This window comes from Podarcis raffonei, chromosome 2 (genome assembly GCF_027172205.1).
Source record: "Podarcis raffonei isolate rPodRaf1 chromosome 2, rPodRaf1.pri, whole genome shotgun sequence".
NCBI lineage: Eukaryota > Metazoa > Chordata > Lepidosauria > Squamata > Lacertidae > Podarcis > Podarcis raffonei.
In genome coordinates, this window is record NC_070603.1 from 50,935,139 (window position 1) to 50,955,048 (window position 19,910).

The window sequence follows — 19,910 nt, forward strand, 5'->3', positions numbered from 1 at the left end:
AATTCAATTTACTTCTTTTAGCCAGGTCACTGTTGTACCCATTTCATATATGCGCTTCTGAGGCTGGCAGAACCAGGGGGCGGAAATGGGGCTTGAGCCCATATAGGCCGACTCTGTTATCACTGTACACATACACGTGCTTATAATTTGAGATCATTTGCAGCAGGCTTGCACAATTTGTGGAGCATATTTGAGCATTGGCAGAGGCTCACTAAAGGTTTGGTGGAGCTGTTTCTGCCTGCCTGGGACGGGGGGGGGCAGGGGGGGTGAGGTCGGGCGGAATCAGCCATCTGGCAGCCCATAATATTTCATTGTTACTTGTCTGGCTTGTATCATGAGTTGTATGGGGCCGATTGAAATGCTTTGCAGATTTATGTGGTCATGCTTTGAACAAATGTTAAGACCTACTTGACTAGGCAGCACAGTGCAGTCTCAGTGCTGTAGCCTCAAATGCTTAGTGCAATGTTTCTCAAACATGGGAGGAGTTCGTCTTAAATTAACAGCTATAAACAGCCAAAGGTGAGGATGCGCCCCAAAGTGTGGCTCATGACTCCGCAGGGATTATTGAGAGGAAAGACAGGAGATGCAAAGTGGCAACCTCTGCAGACTTGGGTGTTTCAGGATGGTGATGAATAATGGCATGGGGTACATAAGAATGCGAATAAGGACTAGTTCACTCAGGTGAGCTGATTCTTTTCCTCACCTATATGCAAATCACGTGCAGAATAACCTTGGAGTGAACCAGCTACACACTGGGGCTGTAAACGAATATGGTGTACAGCAGCCATCTATCTCTTGAGGGAATGCCACTGAAATTGAGTCAAAACACAGTGGAGCAAATGAGTTGCCTGGGTAGCATGTGGCACTTCCATGCCTTTCTTCCTCTTCTCTTACAGCACAGAATCAGAATACTGGGAAGTGTTCCCACATTTCTGGGCAAACAGGCAAATTATCCCTGTCTTCCTGGCAGGGTGGATTTGATTTAAATCAAATTGAATCACTAGTCAGTAAGACTTGATTTAAATCATTTTTACAGAAAGGTTTAACCTTGCTGGCATCCTCTGAATATTTACAACCAGAGGAAGGTTTCGTTTTTGGAATAATAAATTTTCAGAGTAGTTTTTACAGTTACATCAAAAATTACTGATTTGGTTATACTATCAGAAATACATAGCCAGATAATTATGAAATTATTGTTTATATTTGGACAACTTTTCTGCTGTACTTTATTGGAAGGAGAAAAATAATCATTTCCTTAATAACAATTTAAATAATTTATTTACAGTAGCTAAAACAACAACATTATAGCATATGTATCCATGTTTGTTAACCAATGTGGTTATACGATTTTTTTAAATTAAAAAAACAACAACCTTAGACTGAGTTTTAGCACACATGAAAAACTGTAAACAAATCCTTATTTCCTGATTAATAGACTTTGGACTATAATGTAACTTTAAAAAAAATATTTTTAAAGAATCATTTATTTTTATTCACCCTGCTTCCTGGCAGCACAGCAGTAGTATATAGTGCCAGTTGCCTGGGTGACTCTTACTATCTTCTCAGCAGCTCACGGGACAAGTTTTAAGAATTGTTTGATTAGGCTGGAAGACATGTGCCGTTTGATCACACCCCACCGAGATAATCAGGCAACTATCTTTACCTTCCAGTGCCACTTTAGCAGCTGTGAAATTTGCAAGCAGTCATAAAAATGCAAATAAAATGCAGGGTGTGGGAAGGTTCAGCCATGAACTATGCACTTCATCATCCACTCCCCCTTGGAAGTATTGGCTCAGGCACTTCCCTGGAGCAACCCAGCCTGGCTGACACTGGAATTTCTCCATGCATCTCTCTACACAGAACAGGGACATAGGAAGAAAATAAATGGCCGTCAGTGTTTGAACTATCTGCTGTTGGCCACAGATCTTTCATAACTCAAATGAAGCTTATCTCACATCGCTTTATCATCCAGGACTCACATTTCCATTTTAAAACGGAACTGAAATATTTACCGAGGAAAGAGGAAGGTTGGAATAGGGAAAAGTAAGATAAGAAGGCAAGGACCACTGTTTGCCAGACCTCTAGGTCAAGCTTCCTCAAACTCTGCCCTCCAGATGTTTTGAGACTACAGTTCCTATCAGCCCTGACCACTGGTCCTGCTAGCTAGGGATCATGGAAGTTGTAGGCCAAAAACATCTGGAGGGCCGAGTTTGAGGGTCGCTCATCCAGCCTGAGAGTGACTGACCTCTGTCTGATGCCAATGGCAATTAAACACTTGATTTGAGTAACTAACCTTATAGCATTTCCCCTGAGGCCCATATCACTGCTCAACAATACTGAGATAAATGACATTTTTAGAGTTGAAGAGACAAATGGTAATTTTATAATCATGATGGGAAGTAAGCAAATGGCCAGCAACCCTGAAAGATGAGGACAAACCTTAACACTGCTAAACTTCTCCGAGCAAGGCCTGGAGCTTCTGGAATATGTACAGTAGTTGTGCAAGCATGATTCTGGCTTTGGCAAATGGATATTCAGATAGTACCCCGTGGCTTCCATTCAGGTGGCTTCCTTCCACCATAAAATGGTGCATGTGTAGCATTTGTCCCTTAACTGCATTAATAGTTGCGTTCAGCTTGAAAGAATAAAGCACTACTGTGCATCACTTACTTGGATCACTTAAAAAAAATGTGTTTGTTTTAATTTCATTTTAGGCTAATACTGTAAATATCTTCACCACTATCCAGCTAACAGATTCAGTAGCCTTCTCTGAATTCATGTGCTTAATGGTTGCCTCCCACTCAGCAGAAGCAGATGACACAACTGAGTCACTGACACTAATCCGGGGGCAGGCACAGGGGAGGGGGAAATGACAACAATACTACTGATGAATTCAGACTTCCGAATTAGTTGAAATGGACTAATCCTCTTAATTTAAAAGATTAAATGTATACTGACAAAAAAGATTAAAACTTACGCCTAGTGCAGATTTAAGGATATTTTCCTAACTTTTCAAATAAGAAATTATTAAATTTTCACTGAGATTACATAGCACAGTTTGGCATTTAAAATGCTTTGCTTTTTTGGGGGGGGTGTCATTTGGTGCTTTGTCTTTCTGTTATTTCGGTTGTTCATATATCCTGGCTGCGCTCCTGTCTGCTGCTCACAACAAGAGATTCCCCCTCCCCAATTTGCATATGTGCAAGTTTGCATATAAGTACAAGTATATAAATTTGCATGTAAGTACAAGTTACAGCTGAAGCCCAAATACATAACTATGCAGTACCTGGCTTAGCATACTGTGGCGCAGGCTTCCTCAAACTTGGCCCTCCAGATGTTTTTGGCCTACAACTCCCACAATCCCTAGCTAGCAGGAGCAGTGGTCAGAGATGATGGGAGTTGTAGTCACAAAACATCTGGAGGGCCGAGTTTGAGGAAGCCCCACTGTCTTGTTATGCAAGGTGCTTGTACCTGGGGGGTGCTAAGGATGCTGTGGGACTCGCAAAGCCAGCCAGCCTGTATGCTTGCTGCTGCAGTCCTTTGATGCCTTCTCAACCTGTATGCTTGTAAAAAAGACTATTACATAGGCACCACAATTTCCCCATTTGCTCTCCTCCCCAAAGAGCCCAATCCAAAGTATACCTGCTGAAACATCCCACTGAACTTCATGGGACTTACTTCCAACTAGGACTGTAGCCTTAACCACGTGTAGTCTACCCCCAAACTGCCTAGCACTTGAAGAAAGAGGAACACGGAAGCATACTGTTGCTTCATTATCTCCAGTTAACATATATATTGCTAACTGTTAACTGAAGAGGAAAGAGAATATCTGAATATCTGCTAACAGAATCTGAAACCAAGTAAAGGTCATGTCTTAGGAATATTTGTGAGCCACTTAAGGTACTTTGTAATGCTCTGTTTCAGTAACGAGCAGGTCAGAAGAACTGAACAAGAAATAGATCAAGAATGTAAGAATAGCCTTCTGGATCAGGCCGAAGGCCCATATTGTCCAGCATCCTGTTCTCACAGTGGCTGGCCAGATGCCTATTTTAACAGAACCATGTACTTAATCATCATGTGTTTTCTTGAGTCACAAGTGGTTGAAGGCCCTTCTTTCCTGCCCAGGCAGGAGGCTGGTAACTTGCTGCCCATTAAGGCGCTCTTCCTCCCTGCGGCCACCATGACAGACACTTTATCTTACCCATTTCATTATGTATCCAAAAGACTCTGAGCTGATTAAATTTTATTTGTACAAAACATGGATGTCTCAAACTCAGTACTATCTTCAGTTTGCAAACTTTAAAATGACACAATTAAAATATTTTGCTATATTACGTCTCATTATGAGCCACCAACATATGTAGGTGAATTAGAAACAGTGACAGTGCCTCCCTGGAAACAGAACCAGTTCTGCAGTCCCATGGTGCCTCAGATGGCAGCAGCAGCAGCAGCAGTAACACATCAGACTCTGAAAAGACCCAGCTGATGGCTGCTCAGTTTGAAAAGGCCTTTTTCGGCTAGGAAGATTTTACTTACCATTTTTTGTGTGGAGGTGGAAGGAGAAGAGCACAAAATAAAAGGGCCGGTAAAGGTAAAGGTACCCCTGGCCATTAGGTCCAGTCGTTGCCGACTCTGGGGTTGCGGCGCTCATCTTGCTTTATTGGCCAAGGGAGCCGGTGTACAGCTTCCGGGTCATGTGGCCAGCATGACTAAGCCACTTCTGGTGAACCAGAGCAGCGCACGGAAACACCGTTTACCTTCCCGCCGGAGCGGTACCTATTTATCTACTTGTACTTTGACGTGCTTTCAAACTGCTAGGTTGGCAGGAGCAGGGACCGAGCAACCCCGTCACAGGGATTCGAACTGCCGAGCTTCTGATCGGCAAGTCCCAGGCTCTGTGGTTTAACCCACAGCACCACCCACGTTCCAAAAGGGCCAGTTGTATAAACCAATTGGCATGTTTAGCCAGCCAATGCAGTTACACAAGTGATAACAAAACCAATCTTGCCTAACAATTATAATGAGCTTGAGTGATGATACCCCTGGGAAGTGTTTCTGAGAAATCATGTGGGAGTTTAAAAACAATGCCAAAATACCTTAGGCAAGCTTGCCTACTAATGCCATGCCAGATACTTGACTCCAGCTTTCTTGCTCCCACATGCCGATCTTAATGCAATGTTATACCTGAATCTGCTTGGTTTGAGAAATATCCACAACTGCAGCATGAAGTTCATTGTGTGTTAAATCAAAATAGGAATGACTTCACCAATGCTGGCCAGATAATTACACCAGATCTACAGTACTAGAAGTATATAAGAAGAGCCTGTTGGATCAGGCCAAAGGCCCATCTCGTCCAGCCTCCTGTTCTCACAGTGGCCAACCAGATGCCTGTGAGAAACCCACAACCAGGGCCTGAGCACGAGAGAATCCTCCCCTCCTGCAGTTTCTAGCACCTGCAGAAGCATTACTCCCCCCAGTCATGAAGGGAAAGCATCGCCATGATTGCCAGTAGCCTTTGATGGGCTTATTCTCCATGAATTTGTTCAATCCTCTTTTAAAGCCATCCATATTGGTGGCCATTTCTGCCTCCCATGAGAGTGAGTTTCGTAGTTTAACCAAGCACTGCATGAAGAAGCAATTGTCTTTTATCTGTCCCGAATGTTCAAAATAGCTGCCACATGCTTCTCCTATATTGAGTCTCTGCTGGTAGGACCATCCATCAAGTATGTCACACATCAAAATGGCGGCAAATCAAGGATTTAGAATTAGTTAAAAGGAGACAAAATACGAGAAGGAAGGTGGGGAGTTAATTCTCTTAGGATACAACTTCAATGGGAAAAGGCATCCTGAAATATAGGCAAGGGTGCATAATTTAGCAGGATGAGGGTTTTAGTGAAGACAGTTGACACTCTGTGGAGGAACTGAGAAAGGCAAGACACATAGGTTTCAACAATTCTGCTTGCCACACTCAAGTGTGATGAGCAACCAACCTTCCTCCCATTCTGAAGGTGCCGAGGTAGGGAGAGATCGCCCTGGCAGTTGTGCAGCAACCCCTGTTTTGTCCCCTGCTCCATAGTTGGGAGGAGGGCTGGAGGTTGTTTGGCATCTCTGTGACCTAGGTGCCTGGAGAGCCTTGGCCAAACTGGCAGCATTCTTCACTTGCCTTTCCTACTCCTGAGTAGGAAAGGTAGGGATGAGAGGGTAGGACACCATTGTTTTAAGGCCATTACCAGTGGGTGGGGGTGGTAGCTGGTGACTGTAGCCTTTGGCTTGGCCAACAAGGCCAGTCAAAAATTGTAGACTCCTGAAAACACATCTCGTCATTCATTAATATCTTGGCAGATTTACTCAGTTTTGTTCTATGCAGCATCCATCAGAATAAGCTTTCGTCTTTCTTTTAAAAGCTTTGACGGATGAATGATCCTCCACACAAGAACTGTATTTGTTATATGGAGTCACAGAGTCACCTGTCCAAATGATGATTGACTGAAACTGTGTGTTCAACATGATGCAACGTGAACTGAATTTTTTTCATCTCTGAAAAAGAACTCAGAGCTCCCTTTCTGTAAACAGCTAATTTTGCAGAATCGCTTGAGGCTACAGAGCCTTTGGTTATGACAGGTTTTGGTGCTGTAATTAATATGACAAAATGATATGAAAACAAAATCCCTGCACTACATAAATGTAATTTGAGAATTGCATTAAAAATCATGTTGTATAAAAACAACCAAGTATTTCTAAATGCTCTGGGAGGAAGACTGTTATTGCCAATTATAGAATTAGAAAAGCCATTAATTTAAAATCTCAGTCTCAATAGTATGGATGCAGAAATTTGGTTTAATTAAGAAAGATGCTTGTATCTTCAGCTCACCCACACTGGTGGTGCCCAATTTGTAACTACAAATGCCAAAAGCATTTTAATTCATGGTACCACTGAATACTCATAAAGCAAGTTTGGCTCCCTAAAGTATGTGTGAAATATTACTGAAATATCTCTTTATAGTTGTCCAAATATATTTTAAGAGGCTGCTCCGGGAAACATTATTTAATGAACTTTTGTGTGCCAACTTAATCCCTAAATTCAATTTTAATTAAAACAGTCTAGGATTAAAGATAGCAGGCATTATCCCTCGACACTGAATTAATCAGAATCAGAGGAACCATTCCTCAAAAGCTTGTTTTCACTCCACATTCATAGCAGTGTTTTGCAGCTATCCAGCTATGTCTGCAGATTGGTGCAGTAGACTTGTCTCTGGGCTGTACCATTCCATCCGGTCAGTGAGGGTGCACAGGATTCAATCCTCTATACAAAAAAATCAAAAAAAATCTGTACACTTGCAAAACTAGATGGTAGGGGAAAGGGTTCTAGTCTACTCTTCTCCCTCACATGTTCAGTTTTTTGTGTGAGTATATATAAAGGAACATTTAGTCATGCGAGTCCCTGACTGCAACTTGAAATGGTAGGTCCAAGAGACAGGTTCACCTGTGTCAAGTGATGCATGTAGAGGCAAAATAATCTTAATTTCACATATACGTATATCTGAGCTGACAGTAGCCAGCCAGGAATAAGATCTTGTGGTTGTGGTAGATAGCCAGATGAATATGCTGATTAATTTTGTAGCAGCTGTGAACGAGGTAAATTCCATGCTAGAGAACATTAGGAAAGGACTGAAAGCAAAGCTGCTGATATAATGCCATTATAACAAATCTATTGTGCAACGACCACAGTTGGAATACTGTGTACAGTTCTGGTTGTCTCGCTATGATAAGGATACTGTAGTGTAGGAGAAGTTTCAATAAAGGGCAGCCAAAGTGATCAAAATAATTTGTTGCTCCCTCTGACCTTTTTGTTGTTGTTGGCTGAAGATCTCCAGCATAGGAGAAACAAAGCTCCAAAAACAAAGAAGGTATTCAGGCGTTGCTTGGGCTTCCTGTTTCTACTGCAGGTAGAGGCCAGAGGTGAATAGAAATATTGACTGACCGGCTTTTTTGTTTTCCTTTACTGTGCTGATCTCCCCAACTGTTTTTCATCTTGGTGTGGATCTTAGGTCTCAAATGCCATGTGTGCGGGAATTCAGTATCACAACTGCAGCAGCAGAAGCCCTGGGCAAGAATCCAGTATACGTCCTCAAAAGATGATAAGGAAAGTGCAAGCCAAGCAAGGAACTGATAGTGAGGTTCATGGCACAGGTAGTGCTTAGCTCAGGGTACAGTTCAGCTAGATCTCTGGACTCTGTAAACCTCTTGGCATACATGTAGTTTGTGGAAATAGGAAACAGGAGCTTTCCAACTGGCCTCATGCATAAGGGAACTCATGCATATGAAGGGATGAGATGAAATGCTTAAAATATTAGTTCTTCTTGAAGGATGTTTATTCACCGCAGAAACATAGGCTCCTTGCTCCACCTATTCACTGACCACGAGGTTCTGCTGATTTTAGTATTACATTTCTCCAGCAACATTCCCCCCCCCCCTTCCTCCCTTTAAGAATTTAAGACTTGTTAGGATTTGTTCACTGGGGCTTTTATTCACAGATTGTTCACCATGTACATAATTTCAGCACTTGTTTTCATTAGGGCACTTTTGCAATCACAGTCTAACCAGCCCTCTACATTGAAATGGCCATATCAGTCAATTTTAATGGAACATTTTTTAAAAACCCTGACAGACAAGGACCATCAACCATATGCTTAGAACGGGTTCCATATTTGGGGTTCTTCAGAGGACACCAAACCGTTCTGTCCCCAAGAACCCTGTTCTGAAACCCCTGGCACAGTGACTTGCTGTGGACACAGAAGTTCCTAAGATCTTCCAGAGTTTCCACTCCCAGAAGGTGCCCCCTTTTACTTCTGAATGGAGGAGAGTGGCAGATCTGCATATCCAGTGATCTGGGAGGGGTTCTGTTTGGATGGGAATGGGAAGCCAATGCAGAAAAAGCACATCAAAAGTCAACAGAGCATATTTTAAACTGCAGAGAGCTAAATGTGAATCCAGCAGATCAGCAATACACATCTTCTCATTGAAAGGACTTAATGCTATGCTAATCACCACCCAAGCTTTATTTCCATCACCAGAGATTGACTTAATTATGCAGGAGTTATGTTTGCAAGGCAATGGATTCCATTTGATTTGCTTCAAGCGAACAATAAAAGCAAAAAGAATCACCCAGCACTTTTAGCTTTTCATGCTGTCAAACAAATTAACACAACTATACTCAATACAAACAATTGCTTACCAAGAGGGCTGCAAAGCAGAATCTAAGGGGAGTTGTACAGCACATGATAACAGAGTTTGGAGTCCTTCAAAGAAAATGTTTTGACAGGACGGCACAAAGAATTTTGATTGGCTGCTTATATGTTTTGTTCAACATTTTGTGGTTCCATTATTATTACACACATCAAAATACAGGGAATGGGAAACAAAAGTAGTCCAGGCATTTCCCAAGTCACTCACAAAAAACTATCAAACAGATTCCGCCCCCTTCAAACACTAAAGCCAGCAGGTAGAGTGTGCCTACTCTACCTAAATGAGCACCCATAGAGTGCTTTTTCTGAACTGAGACATTATCAAATCCCACTAGGTTTCTTTTGCAACTCAGTTCCACCAGACAGCTCCAAAGCATTGCTCCTGTTTTGTATCTTAGTGTTTCTATAGCCAGTGAACCTGGGTGAGATCTTGTTTCTTATTAGTTTCATCATTTCTGAACGTCTGCACCTTTAGAAGAGGAAGAAAGGCTGCTATCATCATCATCATCATCATCATCATCATCATCATCTTTTCTAGCTGCTCATTATCAACACTTTTAAAAAATCCAAGCCCAGAACTTTCCACGTTTTTCTTCTCTCTTCTAAGCCAAGTCTTCAGCTCATAATGAGAGGCATCAGTAACCTGCTACTGCCAGAGTGGGCAGAAGGCAGTTGGTGGACCACTGGCTAATTTCTGAACAGAAGCAGATTGAATTTTATGGTAATGAGAGAAAGTTTGGAGTCCTAACTTGGACAAAGCTTTGAAAGGGCCCTGCATGGTGCTCTAAACAAGATAAACAACTGCACCAGATCTAGCTACACTCCAGCTGGAAGTAATTCATAAAGATCACTTTAGGAGACACAAAAGGAGACAAAGCTGTGATTCCAAGTATCTGCAGGGCAGACAGTACCAGCATAAGCCATAAGGTTGCAGCCTACAATTTTGAAAATATTGTTCCTTAAGATTTTTATCACTAAAAAGTTGTCAAAACATTGAAATAGTGGGGACCTTGGACAGACAATTCAGTTGTCAGTTGTTCATAGTTCATGGTTTATTCTGTTTTGCTTACCTGCGTTTTCTCCAGATATATCCCTAGTCATTGGTGGTGGTGGTGACGGGAAGACTTTGCAAATCACATCTGATTGAAACAAAAGGAACAGCTAGTTGAACGTGCTTATCATTAGCAGAGGGCAATGAACGTCATAAACCCTTCCATGTACAGCTATTCACACCTAGCCTGATAAAATACACTTCTCATTTAATTCAAGTAAGTGTTACATTTATTCTATCATTGTAAATGTTCCATAATATTAGAATACTAGGAGTGTATCTGCCTTGTTTGGTGTAACTCTAAAAGTAACTTTGCATGAAGTTTGGTATAAGAGCCATGAGCACATTTCAAAGCTGCAGTACGTCATGGAATTTTTGGAAGAGACAGAAAAAGCAGGCATATTTGCTTCAATATGAATAGCGGCAAATGCTTTTACAAAATTGTAGGTAGGTCTACAGTTTGCTACTGGTTTTGAAACAATTGCATCCCCCATTTAATAAGTTTCCTACCTGCTCTATCATCACATGGTCTGAACTACATTTTATAAGGTGTTGGCAGCATAATTTTGGAGAAGGTGAGGTGACATAGACTGGCATCTTGAAAATTAGTAGTGATGTTTCAAACACCTACCATCAAGCGAGAACTCAGCAGCTGGGATTGTCCTTGTGAGAAAAGAGAATAATGGGTATCAATTGAAAGAAAAATGTAAGAGGAAGCAGCAAATGAAAAGTCACACAAAGATGGGAAAACATCCTAGAAATCGTAACACTACAACTGCAATGCTTTCTGTACTTACCTGAGAGTAAGTCCCATTGAGTTAAATGATATTGACTTCTGAGTAGAATGCATAGGATTTCATTGCACTTTGATTATAGCTTTTTACCATCTCATTGCATATATCTTGTGAAAAGGGCATTCTGCTGACTTAATTCAGATTTTTAAAAGGCTTTAAAAAATTGCTTTAAAGGGGCAATGTAACCTGCCGACATGCAAAATGCAATTTTCATACCCCTAAAACACACATTATTCACCTCTTTGCTAAGCAAAGTGTTGCTCTAGACATATGTCCCATTGAATTCAACAGCACTGCAGCATCGACTTAAAACACAATGCATTTCAACAGAGGTGGTTCACACAAAGCTGTTGTCATTCTTGGTCAATGGGCTGGGGGGTTGCACCCTCTGCATGAGCCCAGTGTCCATGTGGACAGAATAACATACATAAAGAAGCCTGCACATGTATGTAGGCATGATACATACTGTGTACACAGATCATGCAAATCACACCTAAGCAGCATTTCTTCACTCCTTGTTCCTGGTGTAGATCTTCACTCAGCCCTTCTTCCCTGACAGGGAAGGAGGCACCATTTTGCAGCTTGTCTCAGGTGCAAAAATGTCTTGGACTGGCTCGGCTAGTGTCTAAGCTTATTTCAACACTAAATAGAGTTACATGAATTGCAGGAATCCTGTCCCACTCTTGGTCTCTTTTTTTAAAATATGTGGATTGCACTGTGTTTTGTGATCCTTCTTCATGTGTTTTATCAGGAAATAATCAACTAGGTTCTTCTTTTGTGAAGAAAGGTATGGGGAACCCATGACATTCATCTGAAGTATTAATTCCTGTGCTGTTCATTTCCTAAACTGAAGCACAAATGAATGGAAAACCCAGTGCTGGATGTGAGGAACAGACTGAAAGACAAAAAGGGATTTACCTGCTCCACTGTGTTTGGCTAATGATTTTACCTATGAAGAGTAAGAAAACAGGACAAGACAGCTGATTCATGCAAAACCACTCTTGTAATCAGGAACTGTTTCTGCAAGACCCATTTCCAGGACAGATTTGGCATGATGAGGTTTCGGAAGCAAACCGCCTCAAGAGATCCCTTAGGTGTGATTCAGCATGTCATTTGCGAAATTACATTCAGAACAAGGTAATGAATCATAACACCAGAAGAAGATGCAAGCTCAAGGCAGGTAAGACTTGGATGTTCTCCTTGCTTTAAAGCAGGGGTAGCCAACATAGTGCCCTTGAGTTGTTCTTGGGTTACAATTTCCACCATCCCTGGTCACTGGCAGTGTGGGATGGGCAGATGGGAACCGTACTGGCATCACGTTGCCTACCTCTGCTTTAAGGAATCCAACAGCACACACCGATGGATCAGTCTGTTTCTGGTCCATGATTTTGCATGTTTTCATTCACAAGTTTGTTCTGAGTCATTTCTAAATTAATATGTGAATATGTTTTTAAAACTCCACTCTAAAGTTTGAATTTAAATGCATATTTAAACCCAGTACATAATTATTAAATACAGAGTTAAATAATTTAAATACATAATTAAATAGTATTTTATCACAAAATGAGTATTTTATCTCAGTGAATGTATTTCTATATGTATCTTATTCTGAAACAGGTGTCCTAAATGCATTTTGGTACATGTTTGAGCCAAGAACAGTACTGCAAAATCCAGAGAAGTGTGAAATCTGAAGCAGACATTTGAGTGAAGCTGTTTGCTTTTGGAGAGTTTGCCATAAGGTCCTGGAGAAAAAGTGAGGCTGACTCCTTTGAGAAGATAATTCTCTAGCACTCACCTATGTCTTAATATTTCCAGTTTGTGTGGTTAATAATAGCTAGGTTTAGTCCCATAAAGGTGGTGGCAGGAGTGTCTAATAGTCTCTGTCCCTTAGCAGTTAAATAGCTCCACACCAGCCCAGGACCTGACCCACATACCAGCAGACAGAACCTTCACATGCAGTCAGCTATGAGGATAAATGAAATGTCTAATAGGGATTCTGCATCACCAAACATTTGGAAGGGATAAAATATCCAAAAACAAACAAGGTAAAGAAAATCTGTCCCACGAGTCCCGTAGTTGTTATACTGCTGTGACCGATCATCAAAATCTTTTTAGATAGATTGTAAAGGTTATTTAACCTATATTATATTTTGTATCTTTGAGTAAACAGATGAAATTAGACTATGCCCTATAATCAAGTCAATGAAAAATGTGCAGCATGGAAATAGGGTAATTCAAGTTGCTATATATAGCAGATGTGTATCTAGCAGGAGAATGTGCATACTGCTTGTGCACATATATCAAAGTGCATTATCTCTAGTTATTACTCACATATCAGCATATTCACTGTAACTTATATAGCTTACTTAACACTGCTGGGGGAGGTGTTCTTTGGTACGTTCACTTACCATGTACTACTTGCATCAGGGCGTCTAGGTTGGAGATATACATGGCTGTGTGACTTCTGACATCCTGAATGTCTGACTGATCCAGATGCACTGTCAGCACTTCCACACTGTCATTGCTGAAATTCTGTTTCTTAATCCTAGCATGTACAAGAGGTCATTCAACCAACCATGCAACCAAACAACCTACCAAACATCACCCCTGATTGTAATGTCTGTCACTCCTAAGGGTAAATACTAAGTTAACCTATGGATTGAAGAGGTTGTGTATGTCGTTGCTTTTGAGTGAAATTCCAATGGTGCCCTTGCACTCACAGGAAGGGGTCTGTTTTGGCAGAGTTGTCCACTAATGGAAGAGGTGGGGAGGATATTTTTGCTGATTTCCCCTGTCAGGGGCCCCCTAATGCCAACCAGGATGGGGCAGAGATGACAGGATGCGGAGATTGGGGGTAGGGAAAGATCAAGCACTGACTTGGATGAGGCTTTTGCCCCATAGTTTCCAGACACCACAGAAAAGGAATGGGAACCATCTGAGTCAGTCCCCATTCCATCTTCTGAGTGTGAGGTGTGGGTTAACCAGACTCATATACCCAACGTGCTTGTCCAATTAATGCATGAAGGGGTTAATACCACAGAGTAAGCTTAGCTATGTCATTTTCCTTACCTTGGGAGGAAATAGGTAATTAAGCCTATTGTCCCCCTCCCCTACATGAGAAGTGTGAAGAGGCTTGAACTGGTTGCTCCAGCTCAACCGCACGGCTCTCACCAGCCACTCTTGAGTTCCTGTACCAATAATCTAGGAACTAGATGCCACATATCTTTAGCACAATTATCCAAAATGGTCCCGTTATTGCTACTGAAGAGGCAAAAACACATTCCTGAAGGTAGGGAAGCTAATACTTTCAGAAGATGTAGGCGGAAGAGAAAAGACTCCCATCATGCCATGCTTCTCATTACCTGGCAATGAGTCCATTCAGTGGACCACCATATGAAACCATGTACATGTGGAGAGCAGTGTAGTCTATGTGACAGGCAAACAAAGGGGAATGTGTGATGTGCAACTTACCTCTCTTGGGCTAGCTGAAAATCCTACAGAAAGAAAAAAAGAAATTGTTTTTATTGCACACAGAGAAAGGGGGGCATCCAGCAAATGAGACTTTGCTAACTTGAAGGGGGGAAATAGCTGCTCACCTTGAGGAAGAGGCAAGCATCTGTTTTCTCTGTTAGTGCTTGTAGCTCCCGAAGGCCCTGGGCAGCCATGTCCCTCTTGTCTGCCACTTGCTTCTTCAGAGCTGCCATGTCAGCCAGCTGCTTTTTCTCATTGGACTGGATGTCACCTAGGATCTGCTTCTCCTTCTGATCTACCTGAGACTTGATCTCTTGGAAGATTCTGGAGAGCTGATCTGTCAACGTTTTCTTATTGTTCTAAGGAAAGAAAGATGGCAACTTTTTATTATAGTTGAATTGTTGGACTTAGGGCATAAACCCGGGGTGTCTTGAGCAATACTTCCCTATCTAGGCTAAAACGGATCGTTAGCTCCGTGGTCACAGTCCCTCCCCTGTTCATAAAACTCCCTTAGGAAACAACCATTATTTTAAAAGGTGTGGAGACTATATATGTCAGATAACATTTTTATAGTGAAAAATGACATATTGCTTCCGCAAAACAGGCCACCAAGCTATCAAGTTTATAGCTCTCAGCAACCTCCCAAGTATGTTGCCAGTTGCTCTGAAAAGCACTGTGGGCATCAGCCCCTCAGAAGATCACACCAAAGTATTCTTGCCTCAGTTATCCTGTGGCTTCTGCCACTGAGTAATGTGCAGTGCAAACTTATGCATATATTCTCAAGAGTAAGTCCCATGTAAGTGTGCATAGGACTGCAGCTTGAATGTCAACAGAGCTTTTTAATTCCCAGATCCTAATACAACCTCCCCCAACTTGGTGTCATCAGCCTCAGCTAGCCTATCTCTGCTGTCTGGTGCTGCTGGGAGTTCTGGTTCAGTTGTAATGGTTCACCCACTGCCCCCTTTCACTGAATCCTTGTGCCTTGGCTGGGATCTCTTGCCTGTTCCCTGGCTTGACTTGGGCTTCCTTACCATTGGGTGCTCTTTTTCTCATGCCCTGCTGGTTTCCCAGCAAAAGTAGCACCAGAGGCTCACATCTTGCCAGTCTTCTGTTGTGGCAGAAAAGGTTGCCTGATATGCAGGGCTGTGCAGAGGCAGGGGGTAGCCCTTGTCCTGGGCCTTGGAGAGCTAAGCTGGCCCAGCCACTGGCGGAGGAAGAGGAGTGTGGGGGGAGCGCACCACCCCTGGCAGCGCGATCCTGGTGGGGTGCCATCGCGGCTGCCTCCGCCCGTGCTGGGCACCACACCACTGCAGGCAGTGTGCCATGCCCCCAGGACACATGCCAGCCCCGCCCCCGCCTGCTCTCCACTCCCCCCCCCCCGGTGCCAGAGCATGAAGCTCCGCCACTGGGCCCAGCTGCTTTTCTGTTTGAGTTTTTAACTTTATTCTAACAAGACTCCCACCCCGAGCCTCAAACCAGCTCTGTGTGGGTCTGTGATATGAAGTGCTGCCTTGGAAGCCCCCTAGTGTCTGTTAGTGGTCACACACTCTTAACCAGGGAGAGACCATGTTTTTGGGTACTTGTCCCTGGTAAACTACTGTCTTTATTTTGTCCCTAACTAGGCTGTTAGGTAGATTTTAGGGATGCCTTAAACAAAAACTGAAAGTGCACATGCACATGCACTAGAGTTGTCATTTTTTTTAAAAAACCCAGTCCTTCCTCTGAGGTTAAGTTTCTGAAGAGGGTGTAGAAACACATGCCTGTCCAGACAGTAAATAGAGTGTGCACTAACTAAATCTGTGTCCATGTGTGATAGATAGATAGATGATAGATGATAGATAGATAGATAGATAGATAGATAGATAGATAGATAGATGATAGATAGAGACTGTAGATGGTCAGGTAATAAACCTTCGGGTGAAAAGAGTCACTGGCCAAAAGTTTTGCATAGTTAAAATGAAAAGATTGGGGTGCTGGATGGAGAAGCATATTGTAGACACATTCATTATTTTCCACCTGGGACCTGAGAGTGATGCATGGCATCATGAAGTTACAGCACAAACCTTTATCTGATCCTCACTTTTCTGAAGCTGTAAGAGTGTCTTCTTTGTGGCAGTTTTGTATTCCTGCATTGATTTCATAATCCGTGAGAGAATTGCCTGATTAAGAGAAAAACAGAAGGGAAATCACAGAACTGTACATTTCAATAAGTTTATTTGGTAGATTAATCAACCACAGCAGAGGTTCCAATACCGATCCGTGGGGGACTCTACTTTCTACTTCTTTCGATTTGGAGAACTGTCCATTTATTCCTATTCTTTGCTTCTTGCAACTTAACCAATTCCTGATCCACAAGAGGACTTCTCTTATTTCTTGACTGCTAAGCTTACTCAGGAGTCTTTGGTGAGATAATTCGTCAAACATTTTTAGAAAGTCCAGGTATGCCATGTCAACCAGATCACCTTTGTCTATATGCTTGCTGACACTCTTGTTGACACCCTCATGGATTTGTGAGACAGGATTTTCCCTTGCAGAAGCCATGCTAGCTCTGCTTCAGCAGGGCTTCTTCTTTTATGTGCTTGGTTAGTTCATCTTTAACAATACTTTTCACCAGCTTTCCAGAGACTGACGTTATGCTAACTGGCCTGTAATTTCCAGGACCCCCCCCCAATTCCTTTTTTAAAACTGCCGTTGCATTAGCTACTTCCCAGTCTTTTGGTATGGAGGCTGATCCGAGGGACATATTTCTGTTTTGAAGACCAGCAATTTCACATTTGAGTTCCTTGAGAACTCTCAGGTGGCTGCCATACATCCTGGCAAGGATGCTTGTGGTTGCAGTTTGAGAATGGATTGCTCATTGACTTGGAAATAAACCCCATTGAACTCCATTTGTATGTTTGGGCTGCCATGATGGTGAATTTCTGCTTTATTTGTCTTTTCAAATATGTTGGGTCTTCTTCCCAAGTAGCTAGACTCCTAATGATTTAAAGCACAATCAAGCATGCAATCAAGTACACAGAAGTGTTCCAATAATAAATAATAATAATAAATTTTATTTATATCCCGCCCTCCCCAGCCGAAGCCGGGCTCAGGGCGGCTAACAACACTAAAATAGTGCAACATTATAAAAACATTATAAAAATTAATTAAAATCAAAATTGATGGCAACCATAAACTAAAGTTCTATAAAGATTGCCAAAGGAGGGAGTCAGGCTGCGCCCTGACCAAAGGCCTGGTGGAACAGCTCTGTCTTGCAGGCCCTGCGGAAAGATGTCAAGTCCCGCAGGGCCCTTGGCTCTTGTGACAGATCGTTCCACCAGGTTGGAGCCGCAGCCGAAAAAGCCCTGGCTCTAGTTGAGGCCAGCCTAATCTCTCTGTAGCCTGGGACCTTCAAGATGTTTTTATTTGAAGACCGTAAGTTCCTCTGCGGGGCATACCAGGAGAGGCGGTCCCGTAGGTACGAGGGTCCTAGGCCGTATAGGGCTTTAAAGGTTAAAACCAGCACCTTAAACCTGATCCTGTACTCCACTGGGAGCCAGTGCAGCTGGTATAGCACCGGATGAATGTGATCTCGCAAGGAAGACCCCGTAAGGAGTCTCGCCGTGGCATTCTGCACCTGCTGGAGTTTCTGGGTCAGTCTCAAGGGCAGCCCCACGTAGAGCGAGTTACAATAATCCAGTCTGGAGGTGACCGTCGGGTGGATCCAAGGCTTTTCTGTCCCCATATCCTGGTCAAAGTCCCACTAGCCTCAGCAGGACTTGTATTTTTTATGTAATTTTGTAATTTTTTTATGTAATTTATCTCCTGCCCTTCCTCCTGAAGGAGCCTAGGGCGGCAAACAACAAGCAAAGAGCAAACTTGTTCTTCTAGAAGCAGGCTGCAGGTTCTTACAGAAGGCCATAAATTAAAAGCAATAGCATTAGTTACCACTAACTTTTTTGCAAAATTGTCCTCTAATCTAGCAGGGGCTGTTGATAAGATATTCCCTGGGAAGGGCTGTTAACATGCAGTGGACGGTTTGTTAATCTTGGCTGGCACAGTGCCATGCTCAGAGGGGGAGAAAAAGTCAATGATCAATGCCAGGAACTGTAATGCACAAACACATTGTCAAGCACGGAACTGAAGATACCTGCAGAAAGTGCTGAGGCTAAGCAAGGTCTATAGGTAGTCTCCACTGTTGGTTTGGTGTCATTTCTCAGTTCAATGGGACCTTCTGGGTGAAAAGCGCATGCTCTACCACAGTGAGCTACAGCCCTTCCCCTGACTACATATTTGTATAAATACATGCCTCACCATTAGAAAAACACCCCACGTATAATTTGCTACTCCTTAGTTATCAGGCTTTGAATGCTACTTGATGCTTGATGTTTTTTGCTTCGTTTTGAAATAAATACTATTTATTTCAAAGTCTTGCAGGATCCCTTTCTTTACTTCCACATTCTGACACCCGTTTCTATTTAAAACATCTCTCTCTGTTACATTTAATTGGAGGACCTCTTTGGAACGCTCCATGCCTGGTTGAAGCCCCTTACCATCTGTTTGTCGTACTCGTCCTTCAGGGCGACGACGTTGTGGCTGCTGTGGGAGCCAGTGGTGGAGCAGGTCTTGCAAACGCACACCAAGTCGTCTTGACAGAAGCATTCCAGCAGCATGGCATGCTCTGGGCATTTCTTCTCCTCCTGGGCCCCAGCGGTCCCAAGAGCCACCAAGGCATGGTTCTTCTGGGTGGCCTTCGAATTGTGTTTCCTCAGGTGGTCCCGGCACAGGGACGCCTCACAGGTCAGACACTTCTTCTCCGCTGAGTGAGGTTTCCCTAGGCAGAAATCGCAGGGAATCATGATTCTCCTTTCTGTGAGCTTCCAAGGAGGCTTTTCCTTCTGAGGAGGCAGCGAAGAACTGGCAGCTGTCTGTTGACAAGCTGGCATGAACCTTGAACACAGGGTAGGAGGTGCTGGCTTTGGACTCCTGCACTGTGTTCGGTATGCCCTGGGCAGAGTCCTAAGAGAACTCCTGCAGCCCCAGCTCAGGGACACAGGACGGCCATGTATGCTGTGTGTCACCATGTTCCAGCAGGTGGTTGTTTCAAATTCCATTGCTGTCTCTCTGCCATGGATCCAAAATCCATGCAGACTAGCTAAGCTCCAGTTCAATGAAAGGAAACCTGCAGGATTTTTATTTTTATTTTTTTAAAAAAAACATTTCTGTGCATTTGGCACAATAGACTCAGCTCTTCCAATGAAGATATCTACTATTTTATTTATTTGGTGGTTTTTTTTTAAATTTAAAGATTTATACTCCGCTTTTTTTGGAACTTCCTCCACAAGTGACTTACAATCTCCAAGAAAACCA

The 19,910-nt window shown here is 42.8% G+C and overlaps 1 protein-coding gene across 2 annotated transcripts; it reads right to left on the minus strand.

The window, feature by feature from the left end:
- Window positions 1-9,634: 9,634 nt before the first annotated feature.
- Window positions 9,635-19,710, minus strand: LOC128407772 (tripartite motif-containing protein 29-like). 2 transcript variants are annotated; one of them, XM_053376572.1, is made up of 9 exons: window positions 19,094-19,704; window positions 16,625-16,720; window positions 14,687-14,920; window positions 14,562-14,584; window positions 13,499-13,635; window positions 12,009-12,039; window positions 10,928-10,959; window positions 10,316-10,384; window positions 9,635-9,714 (listed from the first exon to the last, which is right to left on the minus strand). In XM_053376572.1, exons 1-9 carry the CDS (start codon window positions 19,652-19,654, stop codon window positions 9,695-9,697), a joined length of 1,203 nt encoding a protein of 400 aa, XP_053232547.1. In that variant the 5' UTR covers window positions 19,655-19,704; the 3' UTR covers window positions 9,635-9,694. The 2 variants fall into 2 exon arrangements, 1 of the variants encoding a protein (XP_053232547.1); XR_008328889.1 differs by lacking the exon at window positions 12,009-12,039 and having other exon boundaries at window positions 19,094-19,710.
- Between the last annotated feature and the right edge of the window lie 200 nt (window positions 19,711-19,910).